General features: G+C 40.2%; 1 protein-coding gene and 1 long non-coding RNA gene across 3 annotated transcripts in view; one reads left to right on the plus strand and one right to left on the minus strand.

Moving 5' to 3' along the window:
• The window catches only part of LOC105946557, a 37,811-nt gene that overhangs the window by 12,906 nt on the left and 5,058 nt on the right, over window positions 1-19,847 (minus strand). For both annotated transcript variants that reach the window (XR_004221369.1, XR_004221368.1), the window contains exon 3: window positions 1,759-1,882. This is a non-coding gene — a long non-coding RNA (uncharacterized LOC105946557). The remainder of the gene's footprint in view (window positions 1-1,758; window positions 1,883-19,847) is intronic.
• On the plus strand, window positions 3,877-8,530 carry inhbc.1 (inhibin subunit beta C). Its single transcript, XM_002939424.4, has 2 exons — window positions 3,877-4,928; window positions 7,131-8,530. The coding sequence occupies exons 1-2, from the start codon at window positions 4,571-4,573 to the stop codon at window positions 7,874-7,876; spliced, it is 1,104 nt and encodes a 367-aa protein (XP_002939470.1). The 5' UTR covers window positions 3,877-4,570; the 3' UTR covers window positions 7,877-8,530.

Consider the following 19,847-nt stretch of genomic DNA (forward strand, 5'->3'; position numbering starts at 1 on the left):
AGCTTTCGTCTCAGGGTGTTGCTGGGTTTGAAAAACACAGGAATGCGATGTTTGTTGAAAATTCGCCTAAGTTTTTTCCGATGTTCCCCTTATAAGAGGTCCAAGTGTGTACTGCTTGTAACAAATGTTGTAGATTTCATCAGATTTTGGGAATGAGAGATTCGGATGGATATTAGTACAAAGCACTAATGCTAATAATGAGTACTGACACCTATTTGATTAAGTTGACTGCTCAAAGTAATTTAGCGCATTATGATGAAGTCACAAAACTATCTGCTTTGATAAATGTGTGAGCTTGTTTAAACATTTTGTGACAGTAAGGAAAGTATTGTTAAGGAGGAAACTGCTGGGGATGCTTATGGATTCCCCAACACATTCTTTAATAAATTTGCCCCTTAGTGTATCTAGTGTTCCCTGGCTGCTTTGTCTCCTTTCCTAGCTTCTGGGGAATTCATTTTGCAACAGCACAGCTAGCATGGCACATACACATGGGTATGCTGATTGATCAACAGAGCAAAGCTTCTGCTCCTGAACTTTGTTCTCCAAAATTAAATTTTAATTTGTCCCAAATAAAACATGAATTGCACTTACAAGGTTATGGAAACATATCTAGTACCAATTTGCTGACAAGAGAGGAAATAAAGCCTTGACTGATCTAAATCAAATGTATGCCTGTGCGTCTTTCTCCATAGCTTGCTCACTAAATACCATGTTTATTCCAGACAGTGTGCAACACAGTGTGAATAAAGCACATTTTCTATCCATTCATTTTACTTTCACTTTCTTTAAAGAAAATGCAATATCTGGGTAGGCCTAGGAAAATGGGGCTTTCACTAAAGTTAGCAAGAAAATATAAATAGTACAGCACTACTAGTAAAGCTCTGTGCCCAAACTACCCTTGCCGGTTGCAAATTCACTAGATTTCTTACAGCGGTGCAGGCCCCCTCTCACATTGTTGTACCCCATAATCTGCAAACCTCTTCTTATTTAGCAGTGTATAGGTAATAGAGCATCTCTAAATTATAAAATGTAATGATATTAGAAGTCACTAGAGTTTATTGACTGTAGAAAGGCACAAGGGCACAGGCCAAGGGATTTTATACAGGTTATGGAAGCCCAAGCTGTTTTGATTTTAAAAAAAGGGGTATGTTATTTCTTATATTGCATGTCATGTGTCTCAAGGGGCATCATAAATGAGATGTTATAAAATGGCCTATACCTATACCTCAACTTTGCAATTGGTCGTCAGTGTTTATTTTCTTTTTTTGGTTTTTAATTATTCACTTTCCTCTGCTACATGTTTTCTTTCCAGCTTTCAAATGGGGGTCACTGACCCAAAAACTATTGCAACGCGAGCTTAAAATTTTGTTATTTTTGTTACTTTTGTTACTTTTAATTACATATTCTTCTATTCAGTCCCCTTCCTATTCATATTCTAGTCTCTCATTCAGCCTGGTCGCTAAGGTAAACAAGACCCTGGTAACCAGATAGCTGCTGAAATTCCAAACTACAGATCTACCGAACAAAAAGCTGCAGAGATCTATGACGGGCGAGTGAACCACTCCATGGTTTCTTACCCTTTTAAAATGTTTATTAAGGGATGTTTACAGGTTAGTCATAGCATTTGTGTATTTTATATTAGATTATTTACAATATCTTCTGTTTCTTTACAAATAAACCCCCCTGAGATGTATATTTGGGAACTAGTCTATATTTTCTTTTGTGTTCTTTGTTCCTAGTACAAAAAGAGAAAATTACCAAGAATACAGTGGGTCTCGTTTTTTTTGATGCTTGGAGCTTGATGTGACCTGACAGTCTTTCCTATGCCTTGGAGTGCCCTCTCGTGGATCTCTTGCTGTCTCCTTATGACTTGGCCAAGTTTCTGCATGATAAAAAAACATATTCAGTTATAAATACCAGCAGTGATTAACAATTAATCAGGATTCCAACATGTACTTGAACAAGCATAGTATCCAAGGCTATTGTGATACTAATATCTGCAGTTAGTATTAGTGGTTAGGGTTTATGTATGTGAGTGTATAGATTGGTAAAGTATAGGTTGTGTGTGCTGGATTTACTTGGAAAGGTTGAACTTGATGGACTCTGGTCTTTTTTCAACGCTATGTAACTATGTAACTATGTGTATAACAATATTAAAAAATTAATAAAACCCCCAAAATTAAGATAAGAAGCCACCCCAAAATTAAATACTATAAGATGCATTATAATTATATGAATGGAGATCAAAGAGCACAGGGATGTGAACTACTTTACAGAAGACTCTTTAACGACGGACAGAGGGTTTTTTTCAGACAATATATACTTTACCCACAAGTCTTACTGTGCCAGTGAAGGCTACTCTATGACTGCCGAGATCCATTAACCCATTATGGAACTTTAGTTTTAAGCATAATTTGAATAGATATTCAGTGCATTTCTATCAAATAGCCATGTGAAAAGCTATGCACAGTTTAAGGTACAGGCTGTAAACAATCATAGATGATTATTTCTGTTGTTTCTATGCCTACATTTCTCCATTACCAGCCGTTTTTCACCTGGCTACTTTGGCTTGCTATCATACCTTTTTGATTTTAACAGACATCTAAAAGTTTGACTTTAGTCATTTTTTCCAAAATGTGGGGTTGCCTCCTATAAAGCCAAGGCTTAAGGCAAAAAGACTGAAAACCATGTGTCTATAGGTTCCAAAACTGCAGGTCTGGCTTAAATCTGAAAATTCTGATATCTAGTGGGTTAGTCTGATAGACTGTAGTACTAATTTCCAGTGTACAGAGGGTACAACTCAAGATTAGTCTGAGATTGGGAAAAAAGGGTAATTAATAACAGAGTAAAGCAGATCAGATGGCATGCCTTAAGGTGGCCATACATATTGAGATTTGGTTGGGCAGTATGCCCAATTTTGACCATACTGCCTGAGAATCTGGTGGCTTGAGGAAGTTGGCATTAAGTAAATGTAGAAACACCACAGCTCCTCTTCACTTAAAGTTCCTCTTTATGGTACTGGCCCATGGTTGGAGTACCATACAGGTCAACCTAATGTATGTATGGCCATCTTTAGTAAGTGTATTTTTAAATTAGGAAGGCACACCAAAGGGAATTTCATTGTGTCCCTTGGCTCAGAATCTTTGACCTGCAATTCATTTAAATTGTGTGTATTCAAGAATTTACCAATTCACCAATATTGTGATAGGGAAGAGTTAGTGGACAATATTTTTGTTGCTGCTGTGATTACTGTTATGTCTCAACACTTTTCTAATAGCATAGAGCAGATCATGTATATGCCATGTTGTCTTTCTTTGTTGAGCGATTATATATAAACATTGTTCTGTAACATGGTGGACAGCAAAAGGGGCTAATCAAATTTAAGTTACCTTTCACTCTTCATGTCCATTTATCATACAGTAGTTACAGTAACCATTTTATGGATTTCCACTGACAGTGTTAACTTGCAATCTATAAATCAGCTCTGGATTGCGATTGAGTAACTATTGCTGTCAGCAAGTAATCTTCAGCAGATCAGTGACACAGCCAGATTAGTTGAGTGTGCCGTTTATTCTAATGTAAATCACTGCTGCTAGCTGTGCGGAGAGGATTCACTGGTTTAAGTTTTGCACAGGAAGGTGCCAGAAGCTTACTGAAGTTTCACCTTCAGAATCCCTTCAGTGAACAGAGTGCCTGATAGATCCAGTCTTATTTGGTTTGCTGAAATCCCCTCTGCCTTATTGCATCAACTCTATTCTAGATCCTGCAACTCTGCCCCCAGCCAGGTACCTTGCTCTCCACGTGGCTATTGGTGTTGACAAGGGAGGGGGTAAATAAGAGCAGAGGAATGAAGCAACCAATCCAAGATAACAGAGGGCTGAATGGCATTGCCAAGGGGAAGGCCATGCTGTATTCAACACCCACTGTGTGCAGAGCTGTTATGAGAGGAGAGTGCAGTATATAGGGCAGTGTTACAAGTAGTTTAGGGTGGCTGGAATTCACTTGATTTCCTGCTTCAAGGTATCCTGCTCATCAGAGTGGTGAATCTGTATGGGTGACTGACAAGGACTCATTGGCAAGATACAGCAGGATTCCTACCAAATTCCCAGCTGCAGAATCAATTAGATCTCTGTGTTCCACTGCAATTTACCTGTGTACCAGTGAACTTTGCCAGTGTGCCCCCCTGGCACCTCAGCATTCTCTGTGCAACTGTATTGTTCCATGATACCACGAGCTGAGTGTTCAGCTAACATACTCTAGCTAACATACTCTAGCTGTGCATCCTTCTACAGCCTCTCTCCTACCTACACCCAGTGCAATGTGGGCTCAGTCGCTCTCTGTGATACTGCATCTCTGACCTGTCATCTGACAGGGGAAGTTAATCCCAGCCTCAGTAGCCACATGACAGTTAATGCTGGACCAGATCACTCTTAAAAGCAGGATGCTGGCTTTGCAGAACCCAGAGCTAAGTAGCCTCTGAGAAAGTGAATCTAAGAGGGACTGGAGACAGAAGAACCTGCCACTTAATCATTGCACATCTTTGCAGCTCACCACTCCTCTTTCTGTTCTGATGGCTTCCAGATTTCAAAGAGAAGGCATTTGTTTTTACCTGCTCACCCTGCTGGGTGCTTGGGCAGCATCTACTCAGGGACTGACAAAGAAAAGTCAATGTCCATCCTGTGGCGTGCAAGACAAGGAGGTAATGATGGAGCTGGCCAAGCAGCAGATTCTACAGAAACTCCACCTCAAGGAAAGACCCAATATCACACACCCAGTCCCCCGAGGGGCTGTAGCCAATGCTCTCAGAAGGCTGCACCTCAACAAGCCCAGAATGGAAGGGCTATTTGGATCTATCAACTGGGACAGTAATACTGAAAATACTGAAACAGACCAGCAGAGCTATGAGATCATCAGCTTTGCAGAAACAGGTAAGGACCTGTTAGGTTTTATAAATTCACATTGGGTTAGCATTGATGCCAGCTGTCAACTTTAAAATATATTTTTAGAATCTATTAGTTAGATGTCCATTTTGCAGAGGTGGATCATTCGTAAGTTTGCTGGCAAAGGGGCACTGACATTTAAAATGGAAATATATATATGTGACATGTTTCATGGGTAAAAGTTAAACTCAGTCTGGTGTATAAATTGAAGAAATGTGTACATTATGTAACTGATCCCCACTGGACATGAGTGGCCATTGCAGTGATTTGTATGAATGCTACTATCTCTGAATAATGCAAGCACAATGCACATTCTACACACAGATTATTTACTGATCTTTTATTGGATATAGGGCACTGTTACCAGTAAGTTAATGCAAAACTGTTCCTTAAAGTTACAGTACATACTTTATATTGTGTTTGCTGTGCCACAAAGCAAACATTGATTTGAATTAGGTTATTCCTAGCTGCGTCACTCTCCTTAATCCCCACTCTTACATGCTGAGTCACTGCATTTTTTAGCTCATTAAAAGGATACTCTACTTTGTGTGTAAGTAAATACTTGCATGTATTTCCTTTCAAGTAAGCTAAACTCAGCAACAGCAGCTACCACTTTAGTTTAACTATTCACACATATACCTGTATTTGCATATTGTATTTGCTCTTAAAGGACATGGAAGCTGCCATATTAATTGCTTCTCCAGAAGTATGCTTCCATATTTTATATATTCTACAGCAGGAACATCCCCAAGGGCAATATAATTTTTCACTTTGCAGAGGAAAGCAATATGGCCGATCCCATGCACTCATACCAGGGCCACCTATCCACTGTCTTGGGGGAAGCAATATAGTGGCACAGCAGTTGTAGATAGTAAGAATGGGGGATATTAAGTGAAGCTGCTGCAGCCCTTGCCTATTTCTTTATATTATGGGTTGTCAGATGTGCAAGGGTGTCTATGAAATCCCTCTAGCAGTGGGTCAGACCTTTAGTGAGGGACCCTCTTAGCTCAAAACAAGGTTACAGATATATAAAACTAAGCCATTTCCCCTGTAATTTCTATATTATATCAAACAGCGAATTCATTCTTAACCCCAAATCACACTCTACTTGGCCTTTCTGCCCATCTAGATTAGCATTATGCCTAAATCGCTACCTAATTGGTGTTCAGGCTGAGCCAGACACTGTTGTAGGTCCCCCCAGTTTGAGAACCACCACCCCTCTAGCATACCCAGCAAAACAATCATAATTTATTTATATAGCACCAGCAAGTTACACATTCACAAGTTACATACATTTATAACAATGGGGTCTTACAATAATTTAACAAACAAAGGTTACAGAATAAAAATGGGATTGGTGGGTCATCTTCCCAGGAGCTTACAATCTAGCAGAATGCATAGAGTGTGCACTATGCACAAACAATGCATCATGTTGTACTAGTGCTTCCATCTGCACTGGCACTACTACCCAGATTATTTTGCACCTACTGAATAATACACAAACCTGAGGTGAGTCAAAAAGCCCAGACAGTCACCCTTCCACACGCAAATATGATGCAGAAAAATTATGCGTGGAAAACAGTGGAATGATCTGATTTTTACAGCTTTCACACTAACCTACTGTACCTTCTCTTTGAGTTTGTTCTCAGTGACAGTGGGGAGACATCTAATGGGCAGATGTAGAATTTGCATCCACCTAGGTAGTCTTGGAAGATTTAGCTTGGGGTAACTAGTCTGAGAGAAAAGGATACAGGCTGAATCCTAAAGGGGCAATGTACTCATGCTAGTTGTACCACAAAATTCACTGTAGCCAGGAGTATGCATGCAACACAATATCACTGCATGTGACAGTAATGAGAAAAAAATATCACCAATGTTTAGTCATACCTTGAATGAACCTTAAAATAATGATGTTCTTTTGTTATTTCATGATGTTTTTGTTTTCCTGTTTGTGAGCAAGACTTTCCTGTTTATTCTTCCTTTGAATGGGAAGAGGCTTAAGGTTTAAGGGGTGTTTTTACCATTACAGTTGTCCCTGGGAAGACAGTGGAGGCAAAAACACCATATATACCATAGACCTAATGGCTTCATCACTATTCATTGTAATTGTCATAAAGCATAATGTTTGCAAAATGCATTTTCATTCTGACAAGTATAAATCCTCATCATGGATTTCTTCTTTTCCAACAGAATATAGCAATGAAATCAGTACCACACTGAACTTCCAGTTTACAAGAGACAGGGAGCAAAGTACACATGTTCTTCAAGCCCATCTGTGGCTTTTCTTCAAGGCAAACAGGACAAGTCAGCAAAATGAAACTATTAGATTATACCTGGTCCAAGAAGCTAATTCTCGGCGTATATTAATCAGTGAAAAATTAATTGAACCAAGATGGACTGGGTGGCAAACTTTCTCTTTAAAGTCAACTCTCCAGGCTTTCTTTGATGGAGGAAATAAGAGCTTACAATTGGAATTGAACTGTGAAGGATGTCAAGATGCACCAGTTTTAATTAATCTCAATGATTCCCATCAGCCTTTTCTGGTAGCACAAGCCAAAGTACATGAACAAAGCCACCATGCGACAAAGAGAAGTCTTAATTGTGATCAGAACTCCAATCTGTGCTGTAGGAAGGACTATTATGTAGACTTCAAGGATATTGGGTGGAATGATTGGATTATAAAACCAGAGGGATATCAGATAAATTATTGCATGGGTCTTTGCCCAATGCATATCGCTGGAGCCCCAGGAATGGCAGCCTCATTCCACACCACAGTCTTCAATCTCATTAAGGCCAACAATATCCAGAATGCAGTGAACTCTTGCTGTGTCCCTACCAAAAGGCGTCCTTTGTCCATGCTTTATTTTGATAGAAATAACAATATTCTCAAGACTGACATTGCCGATATGATTGTAGAAGCCTGTGGATGTAGCTAGGGGGCTACATCAGTTTTGGACATTTAAGTTAAAAAAGAGAGAAGCTGGCTTCTCTCTTCATTATTTGATCAAGATGCTTTAGGTTGGAGAAGATAACACTTAAAAAAGTGTATCCAAAATCACTTACCGAATTTATGGGAATCAGTTCATGGCTTTTTAACAATAACAAGAACACCCTATCTAAACTGATCTAGTTAGCTGAATATTACATCTGTAGCACAAAACTGTTCCGCAATGTCAGCAGCCATTTTGTGCGATAGACTGGGGTTGTGTTGCTTATTCTTTTAGCAATACATCGGTTAATTTAATGCACATTCTATAGCTCCTTTACCAAAGATTATGCAACAAAATCTTGCATTTACAGTAGAGACGGTTCCTACAAGTTAGATGCACCATGTTACAATTTAAAGTGCCAATCTGAAAGTCTGGATGGGATGAGAATGACAAATACCTCTTTCCCATAGCATAGTTCACTTCTCAGAACATTTTGAGATGCTGATTGACAATGTTATAATCCTCCCAGGCAAAGAGCACCTTCTGGTGGTGAATACCATCACCTGTTTAATGTTTTATATTTTCTATGTTATTTGTATATTGTTATTTTATTACTTTATCACTGTTTAATAAAATGATGCCTGAAACAAAAAGGAAAAAAAGAAACAGTTTCAGTTTGTTGCACTTTGTTGTATGGGATATTTTTAATTAGATTTATTTTTGGGGTTTTGTTTTTTTTTTTTGCGGAAACTAAAAATTGAAACCAAATTATACTAAAATCATTTAACTAAACATGAGCCAGTTCTTTGTATGGTAGTAGTAGTAGTAGTATGAGTAGTGATACGTAGAAAAGTCAAGGGGGCTAATTTTAAACACTGGGCAAATTTGGCCAAGGGCAGTAATCTGTTATTACCGTTGTCAGATCCAAGTTGAACAATAATAGCAAACATTTGATTGGGACAATGAGTTATTGCCCAGGTACAAATTTGCCCAGTGTTTATAAATGAGTCCCACAAAGTTACCAGTTTGGAAGGCATGCGCCAAATGCTAAATATTAATCTGAATCCAAACACTGATTTTCATATTATAACTTGAAGTCAGGAGTACAAGTGATCAGATCAAAACTGGTATAAAGATAATAGATAATCTTATTGGTGACCACAACTGTTTTTTAACACGTGTCCAGCACAGATTGTGTTCAGATGAAAGCTGAACAATAGCCATACACTGGCTGACCAGATACTCTCCCATGGGTGGAATGGATAGAGAGTGCACAAAAAAACCACACGTGGAAATGTGCCTTGCTTTTGTTCCGATCATTCTTGCAAAGTGCACAAATATACCATCTGGGTTGGGCAGGCCACCATGCTTTTACCAAAAGTGCTGCTAAATGAGCACTAAGGGGCTCTTATTGCTCTTGCACTCGTGACCCCTGGGTTAAAAATTACCCCTATTGTTTTCAGATGCTATTAAGTGCAGAATTATTTCTATCGCATAAATCTAAAGTCCTGGCCAAATTGCCCTTGAATCTGTAATCAAGGTTTAACTAGCTTTCAGATTACATTTGATCTTATCACTATTTTATATATTTAAGAAAATAACCATATGAGTGAGATATATGAAAAAAGGTTATCTAGTAAAGCAGCTGCCTACATTTTCAAACAAGAGGTCTGTAAATTTCTGCAAGTGGTATCAGAAACCAGATCAGACATCACAACCACATATTCTCCCACTAAAGGTGGCCATACACGCACCGATATTATCGTACGAAACCTCGTTTCGTACGATAATCGGTGCGTGTATGGCATGTCAGCGAGCCGACCGATATCGCAGGAAGCTGCTGAAATCGGTCGGCTCGCCGATCGGCCAAGTTAGAAAATTTTGATCGGGCGCCATAGAAGGCGCCTGACCAAAATTCTCCCTTCAGAGCTGAATCGGCAGAAGGAGGTAGAAATCCTATTGTTTCTACCTCCTTACCTGCCGATTCAGCCCTGAATGGTGTGTGGCGGATCTGACGATGTTTCGTGCGACCGACGGTCGTACGAAACATCGTGAGATCGCCACGTGTATGGCCAGCTTTAGGCTTACAGACTGAAGGAAGATATCCTTTTTTATAATGTTTTTCTTTAAAGGGATACTATTTTCCAGATGAAAACATATCTGTTATGCTCTAAACTGAAGCAGACTGAGAGATTAATTTAGGGTGGCTCTTATTCTAAGCAGGAAATGTGTCTACATGGACTGGTTCAAAAGGCGTATTAGCCATGGATTTTACAGGAGACAAAGGAGATTTGTTACTTTTATTGGCAAAGTTGGATTTTTCTGCAACCTTTTCAAAAAAATGTGTAATTACGTGCATCCTTCAATTCATTTTCTCATATAGTACACGGAGAGGCATAGTGTCTGGAAATGTGTCTGAATCAGCTGGTTCGGTTACTGTATATACTCGAGTATAAGTCGATCCGAATATAAGCCGAGGTACCTAATTTTACCTAAGAAAACTGGAAAAACGTATTGACTTGAGTATAAGCCTAGGGTGGGAAATGCAGCCGCTACTGCTAAGTTTCAATAATCATAAATAAATAATAAATAATAAAAGCACACTCAGCGTGTCCCCCTGTGAACTCTTCATAAATATATCATGCTGGCAGTTGCAGATTAGGGAAAGGTGGATGGAGGACCCTTTGACCCTCCTGCCTTGAAGAGTTACAGCACTGGGAAAGAAAACAGGTACAGTGACCAGGATTGTCTGACACCCTTCTTATTTTAAATGTTCCTGCCATGGCATCCACTGGTTCATCATATAAGCCTCCCCGCTTTCTCCCAAAACCTTCCCCTAAGTCTCCCCCGGCCATAAAGTCTTCTTCCTCCTCAGAATGGCTGTCTCTCCCTGCAGAAAGGCACCCCCCCCCCCCCCCCCCGGAAGGCTTTTTCCCAAAACCTTTAAAGTATAAGCAATTGAAGATGTAATTGTGCTTCAACCCCGCCCCCCCCCGGAAGGGTTTCTCCCAGACCTCCCCTAAATCTCCCCCAGCCATAAAGTCTTCCTCCTCCTCAGAAGTTGCTCGCACCACCACCCCCGGAAGGCTTTCTCCCAAACACATAAACTCTATACATTACAATCAGTACTATCTACTATACCCATGGCTCCTCCCCAGAAGTTGCTCGCCCCACCCCCCCGCTGGACGTACAGACTTACCTCCTCAGAATGCTGAAAGAGCTTGCACAACAAGCACAGTTACATGGGAATTACCTCCTTAGAATTGCAATTGCAGAAAGTGCTCGCACTCCACGGACGTACGCACGTCCACGGGGGGTTGCGAGCAACAAGCACAATTACATGGGAGGCTGTGCTTGCGCGCTGAATACCATCGCAGCGTATCGTTTATACTCAATTATAAGCCAAGCCTGAGTTTTTCAGTACATTTTTGGTGCTGAAAAACTCAGCTTATACTTGAGTATATACGGTAACTAAAAACAGTATAGTATTAACTGTTATTTGTTGCCAAAGAGAGAACCAACTAGGCTAGTTTCTTATGCAAAAAAACACAGCTTAACTGCACCATGTTTGCACCATGAAAATCTCTGGATAAAACCAAATGCAAGTGGAGTACCTACCCTGCTCTGGGCCACCCTGCAAAAAATCTTCAGAGGGGCCCGCAGCAAAGTAGCAAACTTTCCTGCCCCACTTGCCCTGACATGTCAGACCTGAGGGACGCCCTGTTAAGGTTCCGTTTTGAATATGCCTTCTTAATTTTCCTTGCCATTTCATTACAGGTTCAATAAAGGAATCTTCCTACTATAAACACAACCACTGGGCTGAGGGTACACAGTGAGTACTTTCCACCATTACAAACAAGAAAGCGTCCGGGAAGAACAAAGAGTGCAAAGCAAAGCATCCACCAGCAAAACATGTATTTGATCTGGAAATTATGTCCACACATAACAAACCCACTTTTGTCATCAGACACAGTGGTTTTACAGCATTAACATATTTTGTTATTGCTATCATTTTTGGGAGGAGGGCAAACTGCAATATTTAAACTCATTATATAAAAAATGAAAAGTTTGATAATAGATGCTGCGTATATTTTATTTTGCCTGAACAGTTATCTGTCTATTTATTCCTTTTTATTAATCAAGCTGGGTTTCTACTAAAACATGGGGTAAAATTCACCAAACTGCAGCAGAAATTACTCTGAGATTAGCTTTGACTTCAGCAAAAGCAAGTCCAACTTGAGGCACAAGAAGCACAGAAAAAAAACACTCACCACATAAAACCATGGTCCGGATGCACCAACCCCAGATTCTCAGCTCAGGGAGCAGATAGCCAGCATAGAAAATTGGGGGACTTTCAGGCATTCCAAAAGATTCCACAAGGGCCACAAAGAAAAAGGTAAAACAAGCAATTCCTAATATTTGATCTTGATTCACTTTATCTCTAATAATAAGTCAGCACTTTGTACTGAATGTTAACAAATGTTAACTAAGCTTGCATTAGCAAGGATTATGGCAAAACAACATTGCTTTTGTTATTTAAAGCCTTAAAAGGGGACATATGGCTACCTGTGCAACTCAATGTAAAATTGCTCAGCATGCTCTTCTGAGCACCCCCTGCTTTTTTTGTCCTGGAAGAAACTGGACAAAATAGCAAAAAGCTTAAGTTACTGGTGTAGGAAGAGTCTCAATGTGATAGAAGAGAACTGGGCAGGGAAGCATCAGGAGACGCTTCCCCATTGATAACAAGCTTTCACCATTCTGTTTAGGTGAGGGGGGGGTTTATAACTGCTAATATCATGGAAACAAAAAGAAAAACATAATTAATGTCAATTGCAAAAATGCTTAGTAATGTTTGCTCATTAAGTTGTGTGGGTACCTGTGTGGCATAGTGTTCTAAAGTATGAAAATATCCCTTATTTGGAAAACCCTAGGTCCCAAGCTTTTCAGGTACTGGATCCTATACCCATTTAAAGGTGGCCATACATGGGCTGATTTCAGCTGCCGATATTGGTTCTTTAGACCGATTTGGCAGCTTATCTGCTGTGTATGGGCACCAATGACGGGCATCCCGGGCCAGCTTCTGGCCTGAAAAAGGCTTGATTTTTCCGTCGCATCGGGGATCACTTTGGCTCATTTATGCCGTCCCCGAACCACCTATGCCTGCCGATTTAATTCAATATGCCCATAGGTGGGCATGTCGGGAGAAGATCCGCTCACTTGGTGACCGAGCGGATCTTACAGTGTATGGCCACCTTAAGAAGACACCATTCTCAGAAATTAAAGCACCCATAGTAGTATTCGGTTCTAATATACATCTCATTTATATAAGAGAAGGTATTCCTATTAACTTTGGCGTTTATATCAAATGCAATTGTACAGTCTAATGTTGTTTGCAAAAAGCTAATTCTGTCTGTTCCTGTTTGTGTATTTGCTTAATCTTTAAATGTTCCATGTGTATCATTTACCAGCAGCGCCACAACACAGATTCAAGTTCCCAGATGTAGGCTTGGAGCCCAGTGGGTAACGTATTGAAGGTCACTGGCACACTAATGAGATAAGTGGATTGATAACGGTGCTTTCCTTTTAGCTTCACTGCTTGTATCACGCTTCCTGCTCATGCAGTTGTTGGAGGGCTGATAGACAAAGTGCACCTTACATCATGGTTATATGGCACCACTGTGGAACATATTTTGCAATACTAGTAAGAACTAGTGGTGTCTGCCTGAACACCAGTTTCAACTAGAGACTAAAGACTATCAGTGATGTGAAATATAAAAAGTAAACCTGTATCTTGGAAAGCTACTTTGTCCTTTTTTCACTGCCTTGGAAACACCATTAGTGCTAAGGGCAAATGATATAAACAGTAATTCAGAACATTACAGGATGAAGGGGTCATTTACAAACACAAGTGAAGTGTGCAAAGTGTAATTCAGACACAAATTTGCATGATTGCAATGTAATTGCTGCCATGCCCTGTGCTGTGTCCACTGCAATTGTGTGCGTTGCCACAAATGGGTTCTGTCACTTTCAAAGCGATGTTTGCATCCAATTTACTAAGAGCAAGTCTGGTGCGCTTTTTGATGCAAGTAACTGTGGGAACTAGTGATGTGTGGGCAGCCTAATACCCGCGTGTTCAGGCCGACCTCGGCACATCACTTACGGATCACAGGCAGGTTTGGGTTGAACTATTCCGCTCACCCTCCCCGGGACCTAACACTGTTGGCTGCCTCTTCCTGCTTGTGAATTTATAGGCAGGGGCCTGACACCCGACACGGGTCGAGTTTTTCTCGTCCTGCACATCACTAGTGGGACCTAGGAGGAGTGTGGCAGTAGATCTCTGACACATTTGCACTCCATTCATTAGAAAAGGCAGAGGGACACATTGGCACTAAGTTATAACTTGTCTTAATATGCACTCTTCATTGTGTCCATAAAGGGCACCTACAGTGACCCCTATGGTTTGTAAGGTACAGGGCTGCCTGAATACCCTTTAGACATTAGTTGGGTAACGCAGTAAAAAAGAAAAATGACTGCCCATGTATTATAAGGTATATTGGGGAAGTCAGTGAAGAGCTACACTAGGCCCCAGACCTACAACTATCCCCCTCCTCTTGGCAACCAGCACATGTGCACTACAGTCTGTGTAGGTGGCGACTGCGGAGGAGAGGTGCCCCACCCCCTTACCAGCAGGCAAGGAGGGATTTTTTTATAAAAGCTTTTGTTGCTGTTGCCCTAGGCAAGGGCAAGGGAAAGTATGGCCCTGGGTGTACCATATTATAAAGGCATATACCTGGTCCACCCCAGGTCCATAACATTAATAGTACAGATAGTTAGCACACTAGTTTTGTACTTGTGTCCAAACATGGTGCTGGACATAGGCTTTGTAACTTTTGTGCAGGAGCAGAGGAGACAGATTTGCTGCTCTACTTTAATGAATGACCCTGAATGTGCCACTGTCCTGAGTCACCTACACATCGCAGGATCCTGGGGGGTTTCTGGGGGGATTCTGGATATAACTTTCAGCATGGGGGTTCATATATATAAGGTTGAAACGCAGGTGCAGAAGTTCCAGATGTACTGTCTGTCACTGTGTTGTGTGCACTGTGTTTTTGGATCTGAAATCCATTCCATGCTTGTCAGTGCTTACACAATACAGTGTACATTGGCCTTTTCCATAAGGGGAATAAGCAGAGTGTGTCATTGGCCATATGGTCACAGATCTCTGAAGTGATATCTATCTAATTTCCTCTTTTATTAAGGGGTACTACCTATTAACCCATGTAACAGATTCTAGTGTATACAGTCTTTCAGACTCATAATAATATCAGAAATATAAAGGTTGATCATTTATATGCCACTTCAATGGCATCTGCCTGTCTAAGACCTGCAATGCCTGTCTAAGACCTGTCACAATGACACAGCTGGAATTGCCGAAGCTGAAAACAGAACACTGTGTCCAAAGAGATCAGTCAAACAATAAATGAAAAAATACAAGAAATAACCCCCCTACCAAAAGTCATTTGTTTAGTGCACAAGTACAAGCACAAGTAAATGCTGCTCTGTAGATCCAAAATTTCCATTCAAAGTTCAACCATAGAACTGTAACCATTTCATCACTGCATTTAGATTAATTTTTGACTGGTTGCACTTCTTGCATCATTCATATGTACACAGGCATATCATGGGAATGGCCCCACCCTGTGCTTGTACAAGAGATACTCTGACCCCCTTGCACTTATACGTGACATATGGCTTTTTCCATTCTACCCAGATCTAAACACCTAACAGATGCTTTGCTCACTGTAAACCTGTTAACCCTCATGCACATTAGCACAACCATTACCCTCTCACAGAGCTGTTGCACTAGATCACGTCCCAGTCCCTGTTCTGCTCTAGGGCTGTGGTCTCATAATGGCTCTTAAATTGATTGTAACATTTAAAGCTATGGCATATTCGGCACTCTGATCACTGCTTAAACATCAAGGCATCTCATACCCACTGTAGATTGTATCCAGATGCAGCAAGCTTGTTTTTGGCTGATAGCTGGTCCAAACTGAGATTCATAATAGTCCTTCACATTTCAACTTCACATTATAAATTGTATAGTGTGCTTTGTACCTTGCACTGGGGTGAACTTTCAGGCCTTTGCAGCATGTCCTTGGTGCTCCTTTTTCAGAGATGCCAACACAGATCCAAAATGATTTGGGTGCATCCTGGCCACCCCTGTTCTTCCCCTGCTGCCATTTTGGCCCAACCCAGTTCCACTCCAGCTCCACTGCTTCAGATGATATCCAAGAATTTGAGTGATAATTCTGTGCATTCCAATGCAGTGGGTAGGTTAGGTTTCTGGTGCAAGACCTGTTACTGCAGGTGACTGTGTAAGAGGAGCTTAGATGAAAATTACTTGAAAAAAATATACGGGTGAGTTGACATGTCTGTTCCTTGCCTGTCTAAATAACATGCAAGGGACCTGCCAGGTGACACAAACAAGAATAACAATTCTGCAACTAGAAAGGGAAGTTTGAGAACAAACTTCATGTTGGTTTGAAAAACGTGACGTCACTTAATGAAATCTGATTAGCTGTTGTTGGCTCCACCCAGTTTTTCTAATCTTGGACCACAGTTATATAGTAAAAACCACTGTGCAAAGTTTGGAGACCCTGGTTTCAATAGTGTATGAATGGCAGCAATTTAAATTTCCCCACTGAAGGTCAATGAGTGAAATCTGCTTGGCGGTTGGTGGCTCCGCTCTCTTTTTCTAACCTGAAACTGCAGTTACCCAGTGACCCTAGGATTAAAAGTTTAAAAATGGCAGCAGTTTCAATTTAAACCAATAAAATTCAATAGGTGCAATCTGATTTGCTGTTGGTGGCCCTGCCCACTTTTTCTAACTTTGAACTGCAGTTACCTGGTGCCTAACTCTGCAAAATTTGGGGACCCTGGTGTTATTACTGTGAGAATAGCAACAGGTTGGATTTCCTCCATTAAAAGTCAATAGGTAAAATCTGATTGGCTGTTCATAGCTCCGCCCACTTTTGGGTATCCAACAAATATCATATTTTCATTCAGGCTGACCCCATTACTATGTGATTCAAGTTTGGTGAGTGTAGCCTCACAGATCTAAGATTGTCAGCAAGCTGAAGAAGTCAAAGAACAGTATGTTGTGTTTCAACCCAACATAATAAATGAAGGCATCTGCCGATATGTATGTTAGTGTGCTTCTGCCCTGCATTGGGTTCAGCTATCGTGAGGAGCTAAACTGTCCCTTTTTGCTTCACCTAAAAATTTGTGAAACTGCTGAAAAATGTGAAAATGCAGCCACTGCCCAACTTTTTTTGATGCAACCGCAACTGATGTGACTACAACTTTTTTATCACTCCAAATACATTAAAGTCAATAGACGTTTTTTCTCAGCAAATTTTTTGTTGTGGCAAATATTTGCAGAATAAATTTGCCAATGGCGAACTACAGATTTTACAGCAAATCTATGCTTGGCAAAAAAATTTGTTCATCACTAAGTAACTACATCAGACAGAATGGCATCCGTGACTGATGTATTCTCTTGTCTAATATTAAATTAAAGTTTCTCATATAAAATTACCACATCAAGTGCAAAATCAGGGACAGTTATAATAAATACTCTTTACAGGGCTGTACAAAGCACTCAAATATATACCTGTCCCTGGACAATAATGATAATCACAATGATCCTGCCACAGCAAAGATGGGTCAAGCAATTATTGCTCAGAAATGAATGAGTATTCTCTACACCTGCAATTGGGAAGCACTAAAATGAAGGCAGAACTGAGAACATATGGACATCAGTTATGCTCCTTGTACTTCTGAGTACTTGCTTGAAAGGCCAGTGCCCCTGCCTAGCCTGCTCTGATGCGTATGTGCTCACAGCAATGCTAGGGAATTACTCTTTTCAATGCAAATCGCTATTTTTTCCCCACATTGCAAGTTGCACTACTAACATCTAACACTAACTCCATCCTTTTGTATCGATTATTGGTTGTTTTGTATGTAACTATGTATGTCCAATGGATTAACCCACTTATTGTACAGCATTGCGGAATATGTTGGAGCTTTATAATGCAAGTTAATAATAATAATTAATAAACTGTGCGCTATTTGCAGCTCACAATTTCAGAGGGGGGATGCTGTCTTGTCTAACTGCATTAGAGCACAATTCACTCGGAGCAAGTTAGTAGCGGTTATCGGCACAGCCCGCTGTTGGAACTGTGGAACTACAGCCATGCCCAGGGTGGAGTAATTCCCTAGCATTACTGTGCGCACATGCGCATTATTCATCGGAACATGCCTGGTGGGGGCATTTTAACTTCATGCAAGAAATCAGAAGTACAAGGAGTGGTGTTGACGTGCTGCATTCTGCATTCATTTTAGAGCTGCACAATTACAGTTCTGTTGGTAAATGAGCCTTAAAGGGACAGTAACACCAAAAAATGAAAGTGTATAAAAGTAATTACTATATAATGTAATGCTGCCCTGTACTGGTACAACTGGTGTGTTTTCCTTAGAAAGACTACTATAGTTTATATAATAAAGCTTCTGTGTTGCCACGGGGGCAGCCATTTACAGGAGAAAAGGCACAGGTTACTTAGCAGATAACAGATAAACCCCCATTATATTCTACAAAGCTTATCTGTTATCTGCTATGTGCCTGTGCCTTTTCTCCTTTTTCCCAGCTTCAATGGCTGCCTCCGTGTTGACATAGCAGCTCATTTATATGAACTATAGCAGCGTTTCTGTTGCAAACTTACCAGTTTTACCAGCGCAGGGCAACTGTACATTATAATTTAATTACTTTAAAACACTTTCATTTTTTGGTGTTACTGTTCCTTTAATATCTTCTGTTGTCAGTGAATTGAAAAAGCTACTTATAAAGATAGCCTAAAGGGAAACTGATATCACAAAATTACCTTTTTATATAAACTCATTTCCAGTGCTATGTATAAAGAATAGAAGATGGAAAATAAACTGACATTGTTCTGCCACATGGAATGTGCACATTTGTGCATTGCTTCAGTCAAGTTTCCTTTTCTTAAAAAATAGATTTTAAAGGAACAGTTCAGTGTAAAAATGAAATTGGATAAAATAGACTGCCCAAAATAAAAAAATATTTGTAATATAGTTAATTAGGCAAAAATGTAATCTATAAAGGCTGGAGTGAGTGGATGTCTAACATAATAGCCAAAACACTACTTCCTGCTTTCAGCTCTCTAACCTCTTAGTTAGTCAGTTACTTTAGGGGGGCACATGGGACACAGTTAGTTTGTGAGGTCAGATTCAAATGCAAAATAACTGAACAGTTAAGTCCCATGTGGCCCCCCCTAATGTCACTTATTGATTACTGACTGCTTACAGCTTAGAGAGCTGTAAAGGAGGAAGTAGTGTTCTGGCCATTATGTATCTGCCCACTCCAGCCCTTATAGATTATATTTTTGCCTAACTAACTATATTGAAAACATTTTTTTTTTGTGCAGTTTATCTATTTTACCCAGTTTTATTTTTACACTGAACTGCTGCTTTAAGACTTTCACTTCTGGTATCAATTTCAGCTTAAGGAAAACTGACTTTGCCATGAAATTTGCGAGACTCATTTACAAAGCAAGTGTGAAGTGCACTTATTAGATGCAAACAACAATTTCATTCCCCCAGAATTCCAGCATAACAACATGTGCAAATTAGGGTTTGTTTTTTGTAAATTGCATGTAAATCTTGTCCACCCGGTTTTAGAATCGGGATAGGGTAACTTCCAGTGCTCTGATGCAGTCAGTTTCTGCATTAGTGTTTGATTCACTTAGTGCAAGCCAATTGCATTTATGGACACAACCTACATGGGTTGGAAATACTGGCAGTAATTTCAGGGTTCCCTAGCACCCATGTGCACAATCAGATCAGACTGAATATGTCCATCTACAAGAAAATCTTTAATCTAGATTCCCATCCAGAA

The sequence above is a fragment of the Xenopus tropicalis genome, chromosome 2 (assembly GCF_000004195.4).
Source record: "Xenopus tropicalis strain Nigerian chromosome 2, UCB_Xtro_10.0, whole genome shotgun sequence".
NCBI classification, from domain to species: domain Eukaryota; kingdom Metazoa; phylum Chordata; class Amphibia; order Anura; family Pipidae; genus Xenopus; species Xenopus tropicalis.

Coding starts and splice junctions, on each gene's coding strand:
- inhbc.1 (XM_002939424.4), top strand. CDS start 4,571: ATGGCTTCCAGATTTCAAAGAGAAGGCATTTGTTTTTACCTGCTCACC. Junction 4,929..7,130: donor CATCAGCTTTGCAGAAACAG/GTAAGGACCTGT, acceptor CTTTTCCAACAG/AATATAGCAATGAAATCAGT.